Genomic DNA, 22,414 nt, shown 5'->3' on the forward strand with positions numbered 1-22,414 from the left:
AAAAGCCGATAGCTATTCCTCTAAGATCAGGAACAAGAGAGGATGCCCCCGCTCACCAGTTTTATTCAATACAGTATTGGAAGTTTTAGCCACAGCAACCAGACAAGAAGAAAAAAATCAAAGGTATCCCGATTGGAAAAGGAAGAACTAAAACTGTCATTACTTGCAGAAGACAAGACACCATATATAAAAAGCCCTATAGACTCTACCAAAATCTATTACAAGTAATAAATGAACTCAGTCAAGCTGCAGGACACAAAATGAAAATAAAGAAATCTGTTGTGTTTCTGTACACTAGTCATGAGCTCAGGAAAAGAAATTAAGAAAAAAAGAACACAAACAAAAATTGTCCTAAATTGAAACAAAGTCTCAAAAGAAAACTCCACTTATGGAAGACAGTAACAACCTGTATTTTCAACTGATAAGGAAAACCCTGCAACTCACATTTGTTGGTATTGTAGCACTGTGATGAGAGCAGGTGTGAGTTTTGGAGTGGGAAAGATAAGGCTCAAATCTCAGCTGTGATACTTACTAGCTATTTGACTTTGGACAAGTAACTTAATTTTTCTTATCTTGAGGTTCCTCACCTCCAAAATTAAGATGACCACACCACTTGTGCGAGTTAACTTAAGAGCTGAGCCCTGGCTGGGTAGATCAGTTGGTTGGGCCTTGTCCTGATAGACCAAGGTTGCCGTTAGATCCCAGGTCAGGGCACATAAAAGTGTCAATCAATGAATGAAAAAATAAGTAGGACCAGTCATTTTCTCTCTCTCTCTCTCTGTCTCTCCCATCTTCCTTTCTCTCTCTAAAATAAAAAATAAAAGAGTTGAAGCTTGGCAATCTTGATAACCGACACACAATAGATAGTCAACAATTCTAGCTTCACAAAATGTTAAAGGTATTATTATCTATGCTAATTAGATCTTCTCTGAACTATTTTAAGATTTTATTCATTTTAGAGAGGAGAAAGGGGGGACAGAGAGAGAGAGAGAGAGAGAGAGAGATGGGAGGAGGAGCAGGAAGCATCAATTCCCATATGTGCCTTGACCAGGCAAGCCCAGGCTTTCGAACCCATGACCTCAGCATTACAGGTCAATGCTTTATCCACTGCGCCACCACAGACTTATCTGAACTACTAATATGCTTTCATTAGAACACCATTTCTATACCACATTGAAACTTTTAAAGTACTTTCACATGTACTACGACTTAAGATATACTGAAGAACACAAGATGAATTTATCACAAAGAAAAAAGTTTGGTTTTTAAATTTCCTTACTTTACCTTAAAAATATATCATCTGCTTCGACCTAACAAACAACAGAGCATCTAGCAGGATGCTTCAATTTCTTAGGGATTAACATAAACCTTACTCATAACAAATTGTATTTCACTTTCATTTTCTCAATATATTTTAAATTCCTTGTGTTTCTATTTTAAGTCTGTTCCTGATTTATAGTTCCAGTATGCCTTTACCTAACACTTCTGGAGAAATGAAAAAGGCAAACACATTTACATTAAATTTTCAGAAGGATGTTGTCTAGAGTAACCAAAGTGTCAGATTTTTTCATTGTCTCTATCTGATACAAACCAGAAGCAGTTCAAAGGAGTGCTGATTAAAAGACAAGAACACAGAAACTGGCACTTACTTCAATTGTATGGATAATATCTCTGGGACCAATAATTTCTGGATCATATTTAATATGTGCTTTGTTAGTAGCCAGGGCAACAGAGCAGTAGAAAATGCCTTTCTGCTTTGTGAGGGTAGACTCTATTTTATGTACACAGGAAGCACACGTCATTCCTCTCACCTGTTCAAGACAAATGCATTGTTATTCAGAAATACATCTTTTCTTTCATTAAATGTGAATTATTACTTTGAACTAAAATAACTCTTGTACTATGGGATTAACACACACGATCTTTCTGCACTATTGATATGCTTTATATATGACCACTGAAACACTATATATACATATATATATACATATATATGCATATATATGTATATATATATATATATATATATATATATATATATGAGAGAGAGAGAGAGAGATGGGGGGAGCAGGAAGCATTAACAGACTCCCACATACGCCTGACTGGGATCCACCCGGCATGTCCACTAGGAGGTGATGCTCTGCCCATCCAGGGCCTTGCTCAGCTGCAACCAGAGCCATTCTAGCACCTTGAGGCAGAGGCCATGGAGCCGTCCTCAGAGCCCGGGCCAACTTTGCTCCAATGGAGCCTTGGCTGTGGAGGGGTAGCGAGAGATAGAGAGGAAGGACAGAGGGAGGGGTGGAGAAGCAGATAGGCGCTTCTCCTGTGTGCCCTGACCAGGAATCAAACCTGGGACTTCCACACACTGGGCCAACCGGCCAAGGCCAATGCTATTTTTTTAAGTAAACACTTTTTTTTTTTTTTGCATGACCCTTTGCTTACACCGGCGACCTTGGGCTCAAGCCAGTCCCCATGGGATCATGTCTAGGATCCCACGCTCAAGCCAGTGAGCCTGCGCTCAAGCTGGTGAGCCTGCGCTCAAGTCGGATGTGCCTGTGCTCAAGCCAGTGACCTTGGGGTTTCGAACCTGGGTCCTCTGGGTCCTAGTCAGAGGCTTTATCCACTGCACCACTGCCTGATCAGGCTTCTTTTCTGTTTCTTAATAGAGATATGATTATCTTTTACATTCCATGCTTGAAGGTCCACCATTCAGTCATATCTTATCCTTCCATTTTCCAATTCCCTTCATTTTCCTTTGTATGTCTTATTTTCCCAACTTTAATTATCTTTGAAACTCTTTTCTGAACTGTCACTAAATTTTCCTGGAAATTGTATTAATTACATTAAAAAATCTTACTTACTACAAGTTCCAGAACACCATCCCCTTCAGCAGCAGCATTTTCTATCACTGAGGCCCCAAACCCAAGCTCTCGAATAAACTTGGCTATCATCAGGGGTTGTATAACAGCAGGATTGTATCTGACTTCAGCTTTCCCGGCCATCAGAGCCACAAGTACAGAATATATTCCTAGGAGCAGTAATAAGAAAAGCAGTTCAGACAGCACTCCTTATAAAAGAGAGTAATATTATATTATTTTTAGTTTTCATTTACCTGTGAAAGGATTAAAGTGAATGTGGAGAAATTTATTACTTAACTTTTATATAGTCTTAAACCCAAACCAAATAAAACCATTTGAAAAGGGTACCTTATTTTCTTAAAACTTTTATTATAGAAAATTTCAGTTGTATATTTTACACACACACACACACACACACGCACACACACACAAGAGTGCAACATAATAAACTTGACGGGCCGATTGCCCAGCTCCAACAATTATCAGTAAGACCAGGCTGATAATTATATTTATATTCCTACCCAAGTAATCCCTGCCCCCACCCTGATTATTTTCAGGAAAATCCCAGACATCATACCATTTCACATGTAAATATTTAAATATGCATTTCTAAAAGATAAAGACTGTTCTCCTTTAAAATAACCATACCATACCTAAAATAATTCTTCAATATCATCAAATATCCAGGCAGGCAATATTCACATTTCCACAAGTGTCTTATAAATGTTTGTTTTTTTTTAAGAGTTGAGGCTTCTTTTTTTTTTTAAGACTTTATTTATTCATTTTAGAGAGGAGAGAAGGAGGAGAGAGAGAGAGAGAGAGAGAGAGAGAGAGAGAGAGAGAAGAGGGGAGGAGCAGGAAGCATCAACTCCCACATGTGCCTTGACCAGGTAATCCCAGGGTTTTGAACCGGCGACCTCAGCATTCCAGGTCGATGCTTCATCCACTGCGCCACCACAGGTCAGGCTTATAAATGTTTATTAGTTCATTTAACAGTTTTTGTTTGTTTGTTTGAATTAGGATCCAAATAAGGCCCATGAATTTCAATCAGTTGAGACCTTCTCATGTAAACATAAAGCAGTTTTAGAAACTAATGAGACAGAGTCCTGGAATAAGGAACTCATGAACTTATTAAATCACTGCAATAGTAGCATAGAGTCCAAGAATGTACCAACATACACATTATATTATTATCAGATAATAGTACTTCTTAAAATTCTCAGGTTTTACTGTCTGGCACACACTGATCTAAAGCGCTCTTATTCCTAGAATGAAACAGTGCTGCACAACTTGTTGACAGAACAAAGGAGTTCATTTCACGGAAGGTGTGCTATGCTCTGGTGAGAACCTTGTTAACAAAGGCCACCTCATCCAGGTTGGCTACTGCCGGCATCACCAGGAAGCAAATGAATTCCACAGAGCAGAAATAGCAGCTCTGGTGAGGGATCTGGGGCCTGTGGTGACTACCTGACAGGGAGTGAGGATCAACAGTCAACAGGTCAGCTCTGGGCTTTGATGGAAAGAAACCAAGTATTAACTTAATAATTTTTAAAATACTTACTTCAAACTATTAAGTACAAGTCTTTCTATTCATTTTCAGAAATAGAATGAACCTAAATTATGGGAAGAACAGTGTTACTTAGTTTTAAAAAAAACAACTCAGTGTAGTCACCACAGCCAGGCCAATGATGTCCTGAATTGGGCTAAGAGGTGCTGACGGGGATAATATGGAATTGCTGTGAGAATCAGCTTAACAGATTTAAAAAGTGATTTGTAATGGGTATAGCCATTGCTTGTCTCATGAAATAGCCTATTTATGAATTGTACAAACATAGTTGATTATAAAATTAAACTTGGACCTCAGAAACTTCTTTTTGTTTTCATTTGCTTGTGACCTCCCTCCTTTTCTTTTTCAATCACAGTATAAGCTTTAGCCTTAACTGCCTTTTTTAATTTAGAAATTGAATTTAATGGGTGATATTGATTCATAGGAACACGTAGGTCTCAGGTATAATTCACTGCATTTTAATTAAGTGTAATGGAGGCTGAAAAAAAGAATGCAGAAATGACAGAATGCAGACAAGATAATATTGAAATAGACACAACTGCAATTCATATACATTTTATTATAATGTTTTGGCCTTTGTACATAAGGGGATTCTACTGGCCCCAGGCCTGCATTATTACCACGTCTACTCTGAATTATTTCCCCAATAGTGGGGATAAGCTTCTACTAATCTTACTTATTTGGCCCTTGTGACTAACAGCATGTATCTTTCAGACACCTGGTGACAGATGAGAACTTGATTTGGGGTGGGGGTAATTACACGATACAGTCAGTGTAGAGAGATGTGTTGTAGAACTGGGCACCTGAAACCTGTATAATTATATTAACCAGTGTCACCCCAAAAATTCAATGAAAAAAAGCCATCTGGGGCTGGGGCTGCCTGCATACTGAGCCTATGACTTTTTTTTTTTTTTTAATATGGAGCGCTTCACGAATTTGCGTGTCATCCTTGCGCAAGGGCCATGCTAATCTTCTCTGTATCGTTCCAATTTTAGTATATGTGCTGCCAAAGCGAGCACTATGACTTCAGTCTCATTAAACATAATCATGTATCTCTTTGGTTAACAAATATACTATGCCAAATTGTGAAGTGTAGTGATATAAATGTAAATTTATAAGCTAAAACATCTGAGTGTGACTAAATAAACAATATTGTTAAATTTCTAAGACTTTGTAACCTAAAATTAAAATTTGCACGCAATATTAAATAACTTCTGAACATTTTTACTGCAAACAAAGTCTAGTGATCAAACTACTGGAAAACTATACACAGGGGTTGGAAAAAGGAGGTTTACAGTTGTGAGTAGGCAAAACACAATTCATTCTTGTATTATTAATTTATTAATTTATATAATTTGTCTTATTATTACAATTATTGTTATTTTCTACCCTTACTTATGATTATCTTTTAGGTAATGATGGATGGTCATTTAACCGGCTATGTCCCACCTGTAATTCTAAAGGAACTTGGTTTTAGTCTCATGATTAGTCTGGGTATAGTAATACTGAAACTTATGGGTTCTAGTTGTTAGTTTTAGACATCATTTTATCAGGAAATCTGTATGTTTCTTTTTGTGTGTATGTGTGTGTGCCAGAGACAGAGAGAGTCACAGAGATGGACAGATAAGGACAGACAGACAGGAAGGGAGAGAGATGAGAAACATCAATTCTTTGTTGAGGTTCCTTAGTTGTTCATTGATTGATTTCTCATATGTGCCTTGAACAGGGGGCTACAGCAGACCAAGTGACCCCTGGCTGGAACCAGAGACCTTGGGCTCCAGTTGGTGAGCTTTGATCAAACCAGATGAGCCCACACTCAAGTTGGTGACCTCAGGGTCTCGAACCTGGGTCCTCCACATCCCAGTCCAGTGCTCTATCCACTGCGCCACCGCCTGGTCAGGCTGTATGTTTCTTATAATACATAACAACCAAGGTCTATAAAGAATAGTAACTTATGTATTTCTTTCTCTTTTTTTCCCACAAATTTCACTGATATTAAAATGTGATCATGAAGCAAACAAGATAGGAACTATATTTAAGGGAACAAAACACTAACAGTGGGCTGTCAGAAAGTCAACCTTATGAGGTCCTGGCAAGAATCATAAACATGGTGCCTGACCAGTAGTGGTAGAGTGAATAGAGCATTGACCTGGGATGCTGAGGACCCAGGTTCAAAACCCTGAGGTCGCCGGCTTGAGCACAGGGTGGCTGGCATGAGCGTGGGGTCACAGAGATGATTCCATGGTCACTGGCTAGAGCCCAAGGTCACTGGCTGAAGCCCAAGGTCACTGGCTTGAGCTCAAGGTCACTGGCTTGAGCCCAAGGTCACTGGCTTGAGCAAAGGGGTCACCTGCTCTGCTGTAGCCCCCGGTCAAGGCACATATGAGAAGCAATCAATGAACAACTGAAGTGCTGCAACTATGAGTTGATGCTTCTCATCTCTCTCCTTCCTGCCTGTCTGTGTCTTTCTATGTGTCTCTCTCATTAAAAACAATTAAAATTAAAATTATAAACATGGTAATAAAATACATACAAAGACAGAAAAAGGACAGAGTCGTCAAACTAGAACATAAAACAACAGGCTTCAAGAGTGTCTCACCTTCTTCTCGTCTTAAATTCCGTTCAATGTTTGCTACACAGGAAGCACAAGTCATACCTGTGACCTGTATGTAACACTTAGATGAAGTCTTTGCCTCCTCCTTGTTGTGAATCGGTGTCACCATTTTAGTATAAAATTCATTAGTTGAGGCCAAACGTGACATTTCTGATGAGGGGTCAGCAATTACTACCAACGGCTCACTTGTATCTGGTGGACAGGGAGAGAGTCTGGTCACTCCAGGTGCATCCGAGTCAGTTATCACCACCCATCTGTGGGCTCCCAATCCAGTCCTTTCAAACCAGAGTGGACCTAGAGCCCTCAGCAGTATTATCTGTGTACGTTCCAGGGAGACACACCTAATTTCAAAGCTTTCCATCCCAGTTCTATGCAAAATCTAACCTGAGTAAACAAAACTTGGGTTATAGCAAGTTCTTTCAGCCACTATTTCCAGCCCAAATCCTAGGTGGAAAGTAGTTTGGTAATGGACAGCTCTTATTTTTATAATGAATTTTTATCATGTTAATGATTTGGATACTGGTATTAAAGCAATTTGTAGTATAGTCAGTGGAACAAAAAGCAATTTATGAAACAGCATTGCAGTATGATGTTATTTAAAACTTTTTGAGTGTACATATATATATATGCGAACATTCCTGAGAAAGCCGGGGAGGCTACAATGCCACTCAATGAACAGTGCCTAGTTCTAGGGAATGGGGTTAGAGCAGGAACAGAATGACGAACAAATAAACAAATTTCCTCTGCAGACATTTTTATAATGTTTCAATTTTTTTTTTGTATTTTTCCAAAGTGAGAAGCAGGGAGGCAGAAAGACAGACTCCCACATGCACCTGACTGGATCTCCTGGCATGCCCACCAGGGGGCGATGCTCTGCCCATCTGGGGCGTTGCTCCGTTGCAACAGGAGTCATTCTAGAGTCTGAGGCGGAGGCCATGGAGTGATCCTCAGTGCCTGGGCCAAGTTTGCTCCAATGGAGCCTTGGCTGATGGAGGGGAAGAGACAGAGAGGAAGGAGAGGGGGAAGGTGAAGAAGTAGATGGATGCTTCTCCTGTGTACCCTGGCCAGGAATTGAACCCAAGACTTCCACACGCTGGGCCAACGCTGTACTGCTGTGCTAGCCGGCCAGGACCTATATTGTTTGAATTTTTAACACTAACACATGGTATTTTTAAAATTAAAATGTCTCTTGGACAAGGGAAGAAGAGGTAAGAAATAAGTCACCAGCAATCTTCATGTCACACAAAGGAGTATCTGGAGAATCTGTGGAGAATGCTTATGGTCCGTGGACCAGTGGAAAGTGCCTCTCATCCTAGGAGCTGCCCTGAAGTCTTAGCAAAGCTGCTTTTCTGTTTTGTTTTATTTTATCGAGTACAGTATTAATCACCTCCTGTCCCAATAGAGCCCAAGGGAGAAGTTATTCTCTCTATAGCCTATCCATGTTTCTGCCAAAAAAGTAAAGATTTGCTATTCTACTGCAGAAATAAGGAGAAAAAGAAGCGATGTGAAAATTTCCACTAACCTATCTAACTTGTTCTTTCTTCCCCTCTGTAAAAAACAACAACTGGTTCAGGTCTGTGAGGAGAGCCCACAGAGGACACCCTACAGACAGAGCTGGTTTTCAGGATGCTGAAGGGCAACTGTGAAGAAACCTGAACAAAAGACTGACCATTTTCCTAATGAATAATGATACAGACTCCTCAAGTTAGGATAATAATGGCTCTAAAATTGTAATGTGCATACAGTCACCATGGAAATCTTGTTAAAATGCACATTCTGATTCAGTCCTTGTTATGTAGGGCCTGAGAGATTTTTCTTTTCCACCAGCTTGGGGACAGCAAAGGACACTCTGAACAGCAAAGGACCAGATTCTCCAATTCTGAGGTTAGTCAGTCTCTGGTCTTCACTGAGATAATTAAGGCATCATCCAGAACACAGAGAGCAAAATATACAAAATATATAGTTTCGTAATGTTAAAGAACTCAAAACGGAGGCTGCTTTGCCCAAAAGAAATAACTTTGGCTTGGAAACCCCCCCCCCCATTATTTTAATCTAGCCAGGATCTTACTTAATGCTCTCATAATTATCAAGACTTAATTTTGAACCTGGACAAAAAAAAAAGTTTATACTGTGAATTACTGTCCATCTTATTCCAGAATAAGTTAGTTATTTCAGGTATAAGAGATAACCTTCAATTTTCACACTCTGTAAATAAAGCATTAAATTAAAAAAAAAGTCATGGAGGTAGTCCCTTTCAGTTACGCCTGGCATGACCTCTCAGCAAAGATCCATGAAATTGTGACTGTACCTCAGTAAGTACAGCAAGAAGAAGAGCAAAAACTTCCACCTTCCAGATACAGTGTGGGTGTGAAAAAGCCACAAATGGCCTGACCTGTGGTGGCGCAGTGGATAAAGCATCAACCTGGAATGCTGAGCTAACTCGCTGGTTTGAAGCTCTAAGCTTGCCTGGGCAAGGCACATACAAGAGGCAACTACTACAAGCTGATGCTTCCCGCTCCCCCATCCCCATCTTTTTCTCTCTTTAAAATCAATAAATAAAATCTAAAAAAATAAAAGAAAAAAAACCACAATGAATTAAATGGGTATAGTTTCTTAAAATTAGCTTTTCTAAAAGCTGTAGCAACACCACTTATCATTAAATAAATTCAAAAGGAAGATTAGCCTTACTGGTGGTGGCACACTGGGTAGTGCATTGACCTGAGACACTGAGGTCCCAGGCTCAAAACCCTAAGGTCACCAGCTTAAGCGTGGGATCATAAGACATGATCCCAAGGTTGCTGGCTTGAGCCCAAAGGCTGCTGCCTTGATTCCAAAGGTTGCTGGTTTGAAGCCCAAGGTCACTAGCTTGAGCCCAAGGTCACTGGCTTGGTTGGAGGCACATATGAGAAGGCAATCAATGAACAAACTAAAGTAATACAACTACAATTTGATGCCTCTGATCTCTCTCCCTTCCTATCTGTCTCTCTTTCTCTCTCTTTTAGTTAAAAAAATTTAAAAATGGATCTGCCTTTGACCCAGCTATACCACTTCTGGAAATATATCCTAAGAATACCAAATCACTGATTCAAAAGAAGACATGCACCCTCATGTTTACTGCAGCATTGTTTATAGCAGCAAAGATCTGGAAACAGCCCAGTGTCCACCAGTACATCAGTGGATAAAAAAGCTCTGGTACAGCCTGACCAGGCGGTGGCACAGTGGATAGAGCGTCGCGCTGGGATGCGGAGGATCCAGGTTGGAGACCCCGAGGTCGCCAGCTTAAGCACGGGATCATCTGGTTTGGGCAAAGCTCACTAGCTTGGACCCAAGGTCGCTGGCTCGAGCAAAGGGTTACTCAGTCTGCTGAAGGCCCACGGTCAAGGCACATATGAGAAAGCAATCAATGAACAACTAAGGTGTCACAATGAAAAATGATGATTGATGCTTCTCATCTCTCTCCATTCCTGTCTGTCTGTCCCTATCTATCCCTCTCTCTGTATCTCTAAAAAAAAAAAAAAAAAAGTTGTGGTACATATACACAATGAAATGCTATGTGGCTGTAAAAAAGGAAATCTTACCTTGTGCAACAGCATGGGTGGACCTGGATCATTATGTTAACAGAAATAAGCCAGTCAGAGAAAGACAAATAATTTATGATCTCACTTATATGCGGAATGTAATGAACAAAATACAAATAAAGACTTGAACACATGGAACAAAGACAGAAAGCTGTTTGACCAGAGGGCAGTTGAGGGCCTGGCTGAAAGAAGGTGAGGGGTGGGCGGAAAGATGGCGATGGAGTAGGCGGACGTACCAACTTCTACCTCCCACAACCAAAGTGGATTACAACTTAATTTTCAGAACCATCATCTGGAAAAACCAACTTTGGACTAAACTAAGAGGACTCTTTAACCAAGGAACACTGAAGAAGCCACACTAAGACTGGTAGGAAAAGCAGAAATGCGGAGAGGGCTGCCTAGCTCCCGGGAGCAAACGGCAGCCGGGAGAGACCCGTGTGGCGGGAAGTGAGTTTGGCAGAGAGGGGAGGGTCCTGAGTCCCAGGAACAAAGCCCCAGCCTACAGCCCCAGAACCTAGAAGAGGCGTATGGACAGTATTTAGCTACAAAACAGTCAGGATACTGTTTGTAAGAAAGAGACAGATTTCTCAGACCCAGGATTCTTCTTAAAGGGACCGCTCAGAAAATCTCTTTCACATCCACTCACCTGAGGCTCTGGGAAACGGGAGACAGGAGAGGACCGGAGTAGCAGAAAGAGAGTGTAATCTAGGAGGCACAGGAAGAAACACTTTGAGGGACAGTCACCCTAACCACTGGGCTAAGTCACTCCCCAAATCTGAAGTAAATATTTCCCCTTGAACCAGCAATACCGCAAAGGGAAGCAGGACACCAGCCAAACAAGCTCTCCCGTGGCACTCAGAGCAGAGTCACTTAGAAGGAGGAAGCCTTAAGGAATACAGTAATGAGTGCTAGGGTCTTAGCTGAAGCGCCCCCACCCACACTACTGAGGGATCGCTGGAGGGCAGGTGGAAGTGGGACGCGGAGGCACTGTCCCATCAGCGGGGGTGGAACCGGGCTAGCAATGACTGAGGCCCAGCGTGAGCTCAGTCTAGCCAAGCAGGGACAGAAAGGGTGCACAAAAGCAATCCAACCGGTTGTGGGCCCACCTGCAATCCCTCCCACAGGGGAAAGGTGAAAGCCTGGGAACTGCAGAGACCCGCGGCGGACCGTGGGCACACAGCCCCACCCCACTCACAGCACAGCTCCGCCCGTGGGGCAAAAGCCTAGGAACAGGAGGAGACCAGTGGCTGAGCAAAGGTGTGCTCACCCCTGCCCATGGTGCCAAGGCTTGTGGCCCAGGGCATGGCACACAGCCCCACCCGCGACGGCAGGGCGAAGGCCGAGGCTGCCCAGGCACATGAACACAGCCCCTCCCATGGAGGGGAGGCAGAAACCACAGCGACAACCTGTAGCCAGCTGGCGCCGCAACACCCATACCTTAATGCCTGAGGCAGAGGCCACTCCCATTGGACTCCAGTGGCCACACCCTCCTTATAAACAGACAAAATGAAAAGGCAGAAAAATGCAACACAATTGAATCAAGAGAAATCCCTAGAAAAGGGCTTGAATGTGTCAGATATAACAATGAGTCAGATATTACTGGATGCAGAGTTTAAAATAATGATTGTTAGGATGCTGAAAAATCTTAGAACAACAATAGTCATGAAGAACTAAATAAAGAGAGAGATAGTAAGTATAAAAAAGGACATTGAAATAATAAAAATCAGTCAGAAATGACAAATACAATATCAGAAATGAAGACCACAATGGAAGGAATTAAAAGCAGGATGGATGAAGCTGATAATCAAATCAGTGAGATAGAAGACAAAAATAATGAAGGAACAGAAGCAGAGCAGCAAAAAAGAAAACAGACTCAAAAAGCCTGAGAAAACTCAAAAAGAGCTCTGTGACAATCTGAAGAGAAATAACATTCGCATCATAGGGGTTCCTAAGAAGAGAAAGAAGAAGGGATAGAGACTTTGTTCAATCAAATCATAGCTGAAAACTTCCATAAACTGATGGAGGAAAAAGTCACACAAGTCCAAGAAGCACAGAGAATTCCATTAAAGAGAAATCCAAAGAAATCTACACCAAGACACATCATAATTAAAATACCAAAGCTAAGTGAAAAAGAGAAAATATTGAAAGCTGCTATAGAAAAAAGGCTATAACCTACAAAGAAGCCCCCATAAGGATGACATGCGACTTCTCAATAGAAACACTGAGGCAAGAAGGGAATGGCAAGAAATATTTAAAGTAATGCAGAACAAGAGCTTACAACCAAGACTACTTTATCCAGCAAGGCTATCGTTTAAAATTGAAGGAGAGCCCTGGCCAGTTGGCTCAGTGGTAGAGCATCGACCTGGCATGCAGGAGTCCCTGGTTCGATTCCCGGCCAGGGCACACAGGAGAAGCACCCATCTGCTTCTCCACCCCTCCCCCTCTCCTTCCTCTCTATCTCTCTTTTCCTCTCCTGTAGCCAAGGCTCCATTGGAGCAAAAAGTTGGCCCGGAAGCTGAAGATGGCTCTATGGCCTCTGCCTCAGGCACTGGAATGGCTCTGGTTGCAGCAGAGCAACGCTCCAGATGGGCAGAGCATTGCCTCCTGGTGGGCATGCCGGGTGGATCCTGGTTGGGCACATGCGGGAGTCTGTCTGACTGCCTCCCTGTTTCCAACTTCAGAAAAATACAAAAAAACAACAACAACAATAAAATTGAAGGAGAAATAAAAAGCTTCCTAGAAAAAATAAAACTCAAGGAATTCATTACAACCAAATGAATGCTGCAAGAAATGTTAAGGGGCTTGTTTTAAACAGATAAAAGGAGGAAAAGAATATAGCAAAAGAGGAGTACAGCTTTAAAGAATAAAATGGCAAAAGGAAGAATAAAGTGGGAGGTATCACACTTCCAGATATCAAGTTATACTACAAGGCCATTGTAATCAAAACAGCCTGGTACTGGCATAAGAATAGGCATATAGATCAATGGAACAGAATTGAGAACCCAGAAATAAACCCACACTTTTATGGACAACTGATATTTGACAAAGGAGGTAAGAGCATACATTTGAGTAAAGACAGCCTCTTCAACAAAAGGTGGTGTGAAAACTGGACAGCTACCTGCAAAAAAATGAAACTAGACCAACAACTTACACCACTCACAAAAATAAACTCAAAATGGATAAAAGACTTAAGTGTAAGCCGTAAAACTATAAGCATCTTAGAAGAAAACATAGGCAGTAAGCTCTCTGACATCTCTCGCAGCAATATATTTGCCAATTTATCTCCACGGGCAAGTGAAATAAAAGACAGGATAAACAAATGGGACTATATCAAACTAAAAAGCTTTTGTACAGCTAAAGACAATAAGAACAGAATAAAAAGACAAACTACACAATGGGAGAATATGTTTGACAATACATCTGATAAGGGTGAATAACCAAAATTTACAAAGAACTTATAAAACTCAACACCAGGAAGACAAACAATCCAATCAAAAAATGGGCAAAAGAGATGAATAGACACTTCTCCAAAGAGGACATACAGATGGCCAATAGGCATATGAAAAAATGCTCAACATCACTAATCATTAGAGAAATGCAAATTAAAACCACAATGTAATATCACTTCACACCAGTCAGAATGGCGCTCATCAACAAAACAACACAGAATAAGTGCTGGCGAGGATGTGGAGAAAAGGGAACCCTCCTGCACTGCTGGTGGGAATGCAGACTGGTGCAGCCACTGTGGAAAACAGTATGGAGATTCCTCAAAAAATTAAAAATCAAACTGCCTTTTGACCCAGCTATCCCACGTTTAGGAATATACTCCAAGAAAAGTATGCAGTGTTTCAAAAGGAGCAATGCACCCCCATGTTTATGGTAGCATTGTTCACAATAGCGAAGATCTGGAAACATCCCAAGTGTCCGTCAGTGGACGAGTGGATTAAAAAGATTTGGTACATATATACAATTGAACACTATGGGGCCATGAAAAAGAAGGAAATCTTACCTTTTGTGACAACATGGATGGACCTGGAAACTATTACGTTAAATGAAATAAGCCAGGCAGAAAAAAGAAAAACATCATATGACCTCACTCATTTGAGGAATCCAATGAACAATGTGAACTGAGGAACGGAATTGAGATAAAGGAGAGATTAAAGGGACCAGAGGAAAAGAGAACAGAGGGAAAGGGGATGATAGGATGGGATAAGCCTGAAGGGGAGGGGGGAGGGGTATACAGAGGGGGGGAAAGGAAAATGTTGAGGGGAATACGGGGAATACCCTCTCCTTCCTCTCTATCTCTCTTTTCCCCTCCCACAGCCAAGGCTTCATTGGAGCTAAGTTGGCCTGGGTGCTGAGGACGGCTCCATGGCCTCCACCTCAAGTGCTAGAATGGCTGTGGTTGTAATTGATCAATGCCTCAGATGGGCAGAGCATTGCCCCACGGTGGGAATGTCATGTGGATCCCAGTCCGGGCACATGTGGGAGTCCATCTCTGCTGCCCCACCCTCTCATAAATAAAGGAAAAAAAATTAATCTTTAAAAATTATTAAAAAGAGAAAAAGTGATAATTACCTGACAAGGTAGCATCAAATCCCATGTCTTCTACTGCTTTTCTCAAAATTTCTGGAGATGTTAGTAGAGGGTCATACTCAACAGTTCCATTGCCATTTGCAAGGGATACTAGTATGGATTTTACACCTGCCTTTTTTGATATGAGTCCCTCAATAGACTGCACACAAGAATTACAGGTCATGCCATCGATGTTTATCACGGTTTCTTGGGTTAGAGGCTGGCTAACCATGTTCAAAGGCGTCTTGTGAAGAGAAGAGCTGGTGGGAGAGGTTGAGGTACTCTCAATTCCACTTGTAATACTGACTCTATACTGTCCTGGGGATACGGCCTCTATTGCTTGTCTCAGCATTTCAGGAGTGACTAAGCTTGGATTGTACTTTACGATAGCCGATCTGTTCTCTAAAGAAACTGCTATGCTACTTACATACTGGAGTGTGGATAAAGTACTTTCAATATTTGACACGCATGATTTACAGTGCATGCCATTGATGAGGAAAGTAACTGTGACATCACTGGCATCTGATGGACGACTCCTTTGCTGTGATCCTTCTGAAGATTTGACCTGTGTGTTTTTCAGACGTTCTATATCAATAGCTCCTAATTTGAGGTACTTGGGCTGTTTTTTGACGAATGCTGGAAAGCCCACAGCTTCAATTTGCTTTTTTATTTCCTCTACTGTGATAAGATGAGGTTGATAAACAATAGTAGCTTCTTGGTTGTCCAGGGAGACTAATTAATAAAAAGAAATATAATTAAATTCAGTTTATTCCTGGGCTACTTCAGAAAACATTCTGCAGACCAAATCAATACCACACAAAATTGTTTCTCTCTCATTGTTGTTATTATCCTTTCCTGAAAATATTCTGTTCTTCTCAGAAAATGTTACTGACATAGACTGGAAAAAAGTAAAGATATGAAAACTGAATCTGTGGTCTCCAAGTTTCTGCATGCTTTTGTTGTAAAGCACCCAATTCACAATCCTGCGGGTATTTGTAGAGGCACGTAGTCCAAATAAGTTTTGAAAAGCTTTATTAGAGGAAGAGATTTATTAAATATGCCGGCCACATATGGCTGACACAGAGCAACAGTCCCAAACTATGTGTGAGCCCCTAAAATATTTCAGGGGCTGCTTATATACCCTTGATTACAACGGGCGGGGGGGGGGGGAGCATGACATCATAGCATGGGCTGACAACATTTGTTTAGGGGATACACAGAAACATTAAGACTTTTAAGGTAACACAATCAAAGATATTTACAAATCTTTCAGGGTTCATCTTCCCTCACTAGCCTAGAGGTATTTTACCCTCAAGATTCCAGAAAGGGGAGGAACTACAATCAATGCAAGGTGGTATGTAAATTCTGCCTCCTATTGAAAGAGAAGTTTCTTGGTTAACCTTTATTTTAGATTTAAAACTGAATGACCCATTGTTCTTGCAAGCCAGAAACTTCTATATTCTTCTCCCTCCCCTCCCTAAAGGAGGGATGGGACAGGAAAGCCTGATAGTAAAGCCTGACTTTTCCTATCAGAATATCAATATCAATTTTCAACTTTTTGGTATCTTACAACACTTTGAATAGAAATATATTGTTGGGCAGATAGAATATATATATTATGCTCACTTTGTTGAGGATGGCGCTGCCCACGTAAAAGCTGTCGCGCAGGTGATATTGATGTGTGTTGGGGGCGGGCTGTGGGCAGGCAGGATCCTTGTGGCCTGGGGCTTGGTTTTAGGACTGAGCCTTTCCCACCCTTTTTGATGTGGGTGGTACAATCCCATCATGCCCCAGATAAGTGACTTTGTATTAGAGACTTCCCTATTTTGTATATTGGATTAAAGGTTTGGATTTCTACACTATCAAATAGGGGCAGAATGGGAGATTGCACTCTCGGTTCCTGGGATTATTAGCATGAGAGAGCAGAGAGCAGAGAGCAGAGAGGAGAGGAGAGAGAGGCCACGTGGAGGATACCAGAAGAAACAGCCAAGATGGCACAGTGTTGAGTGAAAGGCCAGTTTGTGCAGAGTTTGTGCAGGGAGAAGGAAGGAGATGGGGAACAGAGGTGAATAAGGCTGGTGAGCTAGAAACTTTTGATTCGAGGAAACTCGGATAAGTCAGTAGCTTTGTGGGCACTGAATGAGTGGGTTTTGGAGCCCAGTGTGTATTTTTACTTGCCCGCCGGGTGCAAGCTAGGATTAAAGATGATGGCCCACCAGCTTTTAGCTCTGTTGTTTCTTTGCCAACTGTCTGAATCCAATGCGAACCTGCATGGGTCAGGCTGCTGTGGTAGTGGCCCTGACTACTGGCTTAACATATATTAAACATAAAGAAGCCCCCAGCCTGACCAGGTGGTAGTACAGTGCACAGCGCATGGACATGGGATGCTGAGGACCCAGGTTCAAAACCCTGAGGTCACTAACTTGAGCGCAGGCTCACCAGCTTGAGCGCAGGCTCACCAGCTTGAGCCCAAAGTTGCTGCCTTGAGCAAGGGGTCACTGGCTCGGCTGGAGCCCCCAGGTCGGGTCAAGGCACACATGAGAAAGCAATCAGTGAACAACTAAAGTGCCACAACCATGAATTGATGCTTCTCATCTCTCCCCCTTCCTGTCTGTCCCTGTCTGTTCCTCTCACTCTAAAAAAAAAAAAAAAAGTCCTGAACTCAGCCTGACCTGTGGTGGCGCAGTGGATAAAGCATCAACCTGGAACACTGAGGTCGCCAGTTCAAAACTCTGGGCTTGCCTGGTCAAGGCACATATGGGAGTTGATGCTTCCTGTTCTTCCCCACCTTATCTCTCTCTCTCTCTCACTCACTAAAATACATAAATAAAAATTAAAAAAAGAACCCTGAACTCAATGAATCACCACATCAACTGTCTGTGTAACTTTTAATCAGTAGCTTTACAGACAGTAACCCTGGGAACAGACTGTACCTCAGTGTGGGAGGCAGGCTGGAAGCTGACAAAGTCCTCACAGCCCTCCCCCACAGTCCTTGCTTAATTGAGTTGCTAAAGGCAATCTATATTCCCTTCCTCTTACCCTTTGTTTGAGGAACTGCTAGTTAAGATGTTATGCATAACTTTGTATAGGACACTTCCTTGCTAAAGTTCTCTGTAATACCCAAGCTGTAAACAGCTTTGTTCTGTGCATTATCAAATAAAGTTGTTGGTGGGTGCCTGGGCTTTTTGGTAGGTTATCAAGTCACCAGAAGAACCCATCCCATCCTTTTTCTCTCTGTGTTTATCTCTTCATCCCCCACTGTTTTCACTCAGGACTGGACCTGGTTTGTGACACCTCATACGTCAAATATCAATAAGCATTTGTTGGGCAGATAAAATATATTATGCTCACTTTGTTAAAGATGGTGCTGCCCACATGGAAGCTTGTTGCCCAGGTGATATTAATGTGTGTTGGGGGCAGGCTGTGGGCAGGCAGGATCCTTGTAGCCTGGGGCTTGGTTTTAGGACTAAGCCTTTCCTACCCTTTTTGATGTGGGGTGGTACAATCCCATTATGCCTCAGATAAGTGACTTTGTATCAGAGACTTCCTTATTTGTATATTGGATTAAAGGTTTTGATTTCTACACTATAAAATGGGGGCAGACCGGGAGCTTGCTCTCTCAGTTCCTGAGATTAGCAGCAGAGATCAGAGAGTAGAGCAGGGGTCTCAAACTCAACTCAGCGTGTGGGCCGCAGAGCAAGATCACAGCAGTTCGGCGGGCCGCACTAGGTCTACAAAAGGCAACTGTTACGCAACACTTTTCTCACTGCAGTTGAAAACAAAAAAAAAAATCAGTACAACAAGCACAATCGTACATGCAGTTTATTTACTCAGTGTCACAAAACGACCAGAAACTGTAGTTCGCATCACAACTGCTGTTAACTAAGCTAATATCTAGCTAGGATGCTAGAGAAATGAAAAATACAAGTAGGCCCCTAGGCTTACTTAATTTTATCCAAAATATTTTGAACTTCGTGGATTAGTCTGCAGGCCGCACAAAATTGTTCGGCGGGCCGCGAGTTTGAGACCCCTGGAGTAGAGTAAGGCCACGTGGAGGAAAGGAGAGGCAGCCAAGATGGTGGAGTGCTGAAAGAGAAGCCAGTTAGTGCAGAGTTTGTGTAGAGAGAAGGAGATGGGGAACAGAGGTGAGTAAGGCTGGTGAGCTAGAAACCTTTGATTCTAGGAAACTCGGATAAGTCAGTAGCTTTGTGAGCACTGAATAAGTGGGTTTTGGAGCCCAGTGTGTGTTTTTACTTGCCCGCCGGGAGCAAGCTAGGATTAAAGCTAATGGCCCACCAGTTTTTGGCTCCGTTGTTGCATTACCATCTGTCCGAATCCAATGCAAACCTGCATGGGCTAGGCAGCTGTGATGGTGGCCCTGGCTACTGGCCTCACAGCATTCCAGTCCCATGGATTCAAATCCCATGCTTAATAAGAAAGCAAAATGTTCAAAGGCCAAAACAGAAAACTGAGCCTTACAAAACAAATAAATAAGATCAGATACGCCCTGGCCTGCTGTCTCAGCGGCAGAGCGTCCACCCAGTGTATGGAAGTCTCAGGTTCAATTCCTGTCCAGGGCACACAAGAGAAGTGCCCATCTGCTTCTCTTCCCTTCCCCCTCTCCTTTCTCTCTCTCTCTCTCTTTTCCCCTACCACAGCCAAGGCTCCACTGAAGCAAAGTTGGCTCAGGCACTGAGGATGGTTCCATGGCCTCTGCCTCAGGTACTAGAATGGCTCCAGTTGCAGCAGAGCAATGGCTTAGATGGGCAGAGCATTGCCCCATGGTGGGCATACCGGGTGGATCCCAGTTGGGCACATGTGAGAGTCTGTCTCTCTGCCTCTCCGCTTCTCACTTCAGAAAACTACAAAAATAAAAAAAAAGAAGACCAGATATATTACCTTTAATCCGCTGAACACCTTGCAGTTTTCCTATTTTTCCTTCAATGGTGCTCGTGCAAGAATGGCAGGTCATCCCTTCCACTTTCATCTTCAACATGATTTCACCTGTCGGAGCCATATTATAGTCTTCACACGTTCCTGACTTTTTGTCCAGAGTCCCAGTATCTAAACTGAGATCTGGAACCAGTTCTATTATCTGATTGGCATTAACTAAAGAAGGGATTATTGTCACCACTGCAGTTCTTTGCTGATGGGAAATTTTAATGTCTGTGACACCCTTGGTCTTGAGCAAAGTACTTTGGATATGGTCCCATGGCGGAGTCTGTGGAGCAGGAACACTCAGAAACACAGTGTCAGTTAAAACAGGGAGAGGGTTAGGATTGTGGAGGATAGCATCAAAGCCCATGTCATCAATAGCTTCCTGTAAGGTCTTTGGAGTCTGTCGTTTAGCGTCATAAATAATAGTTGCATTTTTTTCTTCCAGTGAAACCTTTGGAAGAAAATGTCAGAAGTCAGTTTAATTAAATTGCATGACATGGAGCCTAAAAACAATCACTGCACCACATTTAAGAATGAAACAAATAGTTCAATCTAATGGAATTTCTCCATTATTTCTCATCACTACCATTATCTTGGGAACGAACACAAAATGTCCAGCAGGAATGGTAAGGTTATATGTAGATGTACGTGATTCAGGTACTGAGCAGATTGGAAATATAGTCATAGACAAACATACCCTAAACTACTACCATTGACTACATGCATCTCTTTGGCTGACATCTTACAAAAAATTATGATGTACCCCCCTCTTTCTCTCACATACACACACATTGGGTTGGAAGTTAGAATATTTGAGTTCTGATGTCAATTTTCCACTTATTAGCCAACCATACTAATTAGTTCTACCATCTGAGAAATGGAAAATACAGGAAGGCAGTCCTTTCCACCAGCAAGTTATATAAAAGTAAACACTGAACAACAAATATTTATCAAGCACTTATTATTTGTGCTAGGAACTGGGCTTCTCACAATACAAAGCTGATCATGACAGAGACACAAGGAACAATACTAGAAGAGAGGATACGGAAAATAGACACCCATTCATTCCCGGGAATATGGGTAAGAAAAGGCTTCTTAGTGGAGAGAATACTTGGCTGTTATAAGACAATCCAAAATCAGCAAGGATACATGAGGCAGGGAATTCCAGACAAATGGGTGCACGGAAGAAATAAAGATGACAGACTGGAAAATTCTTCAACTGCTCTATTATAAGGCCTCTTGTACACCAATGATGGTTTTTAATTTATCCTATAGGTAATAAGAGAGCCATGCAAAAGCTAAGGCAGGGGCAGGACATGATCACATCTGCATTATAGAAAAGAATCATTTTGGAGGCACTGCAGAAGATGATGCTGGAGAAGTAGAGCGACACAGAGAATGGCAGATCAGCTAGGAGGCTATTGGTTGTAACGGTGGCCCCATAGAAGGTCTGGGCTGAGGCACGAACACTGGGGGCAGAGAAAGGCACAGTGCCAAGAGCCATGCAAGACATAGTCGGGAAATCAGAGAGGAGAAGGAAGGTAACTAGGATGAGTTCAAGGTTTCCAGCCTGGGCCAGTGGACAGACAGTGATGCCTTTAACCAATATTAGAGGGAGGAGGGAAACCACGGGGAGTTAAAAGGTTGCAGTGGAGAGAAAAGAGATGATGAATTTAGTTTTAGACCCGTTGATTTTAAGTAGCAGTAGAGTATTAATGTTCAAAAAGCAGTTAAAGGATGGGTACTACTTTTTTTTTCAATTTTTATTTATTGACTTTAGTGAGAGAGAGAAAGGTGGGGGGGAGAGAGAGAGAGAGTGAGAGAGTGAGAAGAGAGAGGCAGGAATATTGTTCTGTTCCCGTATGTGCCCTGACCAGGGATCAAATTGGCATCCTCTGTGCTTTGGGACAACGCTCTAACCAACTGAGGTATCCAGTCAGGGCTATTCTTATTAGTGATTCCTGGTGAAAAGTTTTGTTTCATAAAATAAAAATAACACAAAATATAATTAAAAAGTAATTCAGAGTAGGATATCTTACTTTAATCATCTACAATCGTTATATAGTTAAATATTTCACTTGTTTTAATATATATCATATTTTTATTTCTCATTTAGCTTGGTAATCAGTGGTTAGGTATTTGGTAAAATCTTGTTACCCCGGCTGGATAACCCGGTTGATTAGAGCTTCATCCTGAAGTGCAGAGTTTGCCAGTTCAATCCTCGATCAGGGCACATACAGGAACAAATCTATGTTCCTGTTTCTCTCTCTCTCCCACCTCTCTC

General features: G+C 42.0%; 1 protein-coding gene and 1 non-coding gene across 6 annotated transcripts in view; both read right to left on the reverse strand.

Annotated features, from left to right (window-relative positions):
• ATP7A (ATPase copper transporting alpha) overlaps window positions 1-22,414 on the reverse strand; it is a 554,573-nt gene that overhangs the window by 34,045 nt on the left and 498,114 nt on the right. For all 5 annotated transcript variants that reach the window (XM_066250422.1, XM_066250419.1, XM_066250418.1 and 2 more), the window contains 5 exons: window positions 20,092-20,581; window positions 15,196-15,924; window positions 7,025-7,231; window positions 2,862-3,028; window positions 1,650-1,811 (listed from right to left, as the gene is read on the reverse strand). In XM_066250422.1, the coding sequence (XP_066106519.1) occupies window positions 1,650-1,811; window positions 2,862-3,028; window positions 7,025-7,231; window positions 15,196-15,924; window positions 20,092-20,581 (1,755 nt within the window). The remainder of the gene's footprint in view (window positions 1-1,649; window positions 1,812-2,861; window positions 3,029-7,024; window positions 7,232-15,195; window positions 15,925-20,091; window positions 20,582-22,414) is intronic.
• LOC136317944 (U6 spliceosomal RNA) lies at window positions 5,338-5,444 on the reverse strand. The gene has a single exon (XR_010727933.1). It is a non-coding gene; the product is annotated as a U6 spliceosomal RNA (small nuclear RNA).

Source organism: Saccopteryx bilineata, chromosome X (assembly GCF_036850765.1).
Source record: "Saccopteryx bilineata isolate mSacBil1 chromosome X, mSacBil1_pri_phased_curated, whole genome shotgun sequence".
Lineage (NCBI taxonomy): Eukaryota > Metazoa > Chordata > Mammalia > Chiroptera > Emballonuridae > Saccopteryx > Saccopteryx bilineata.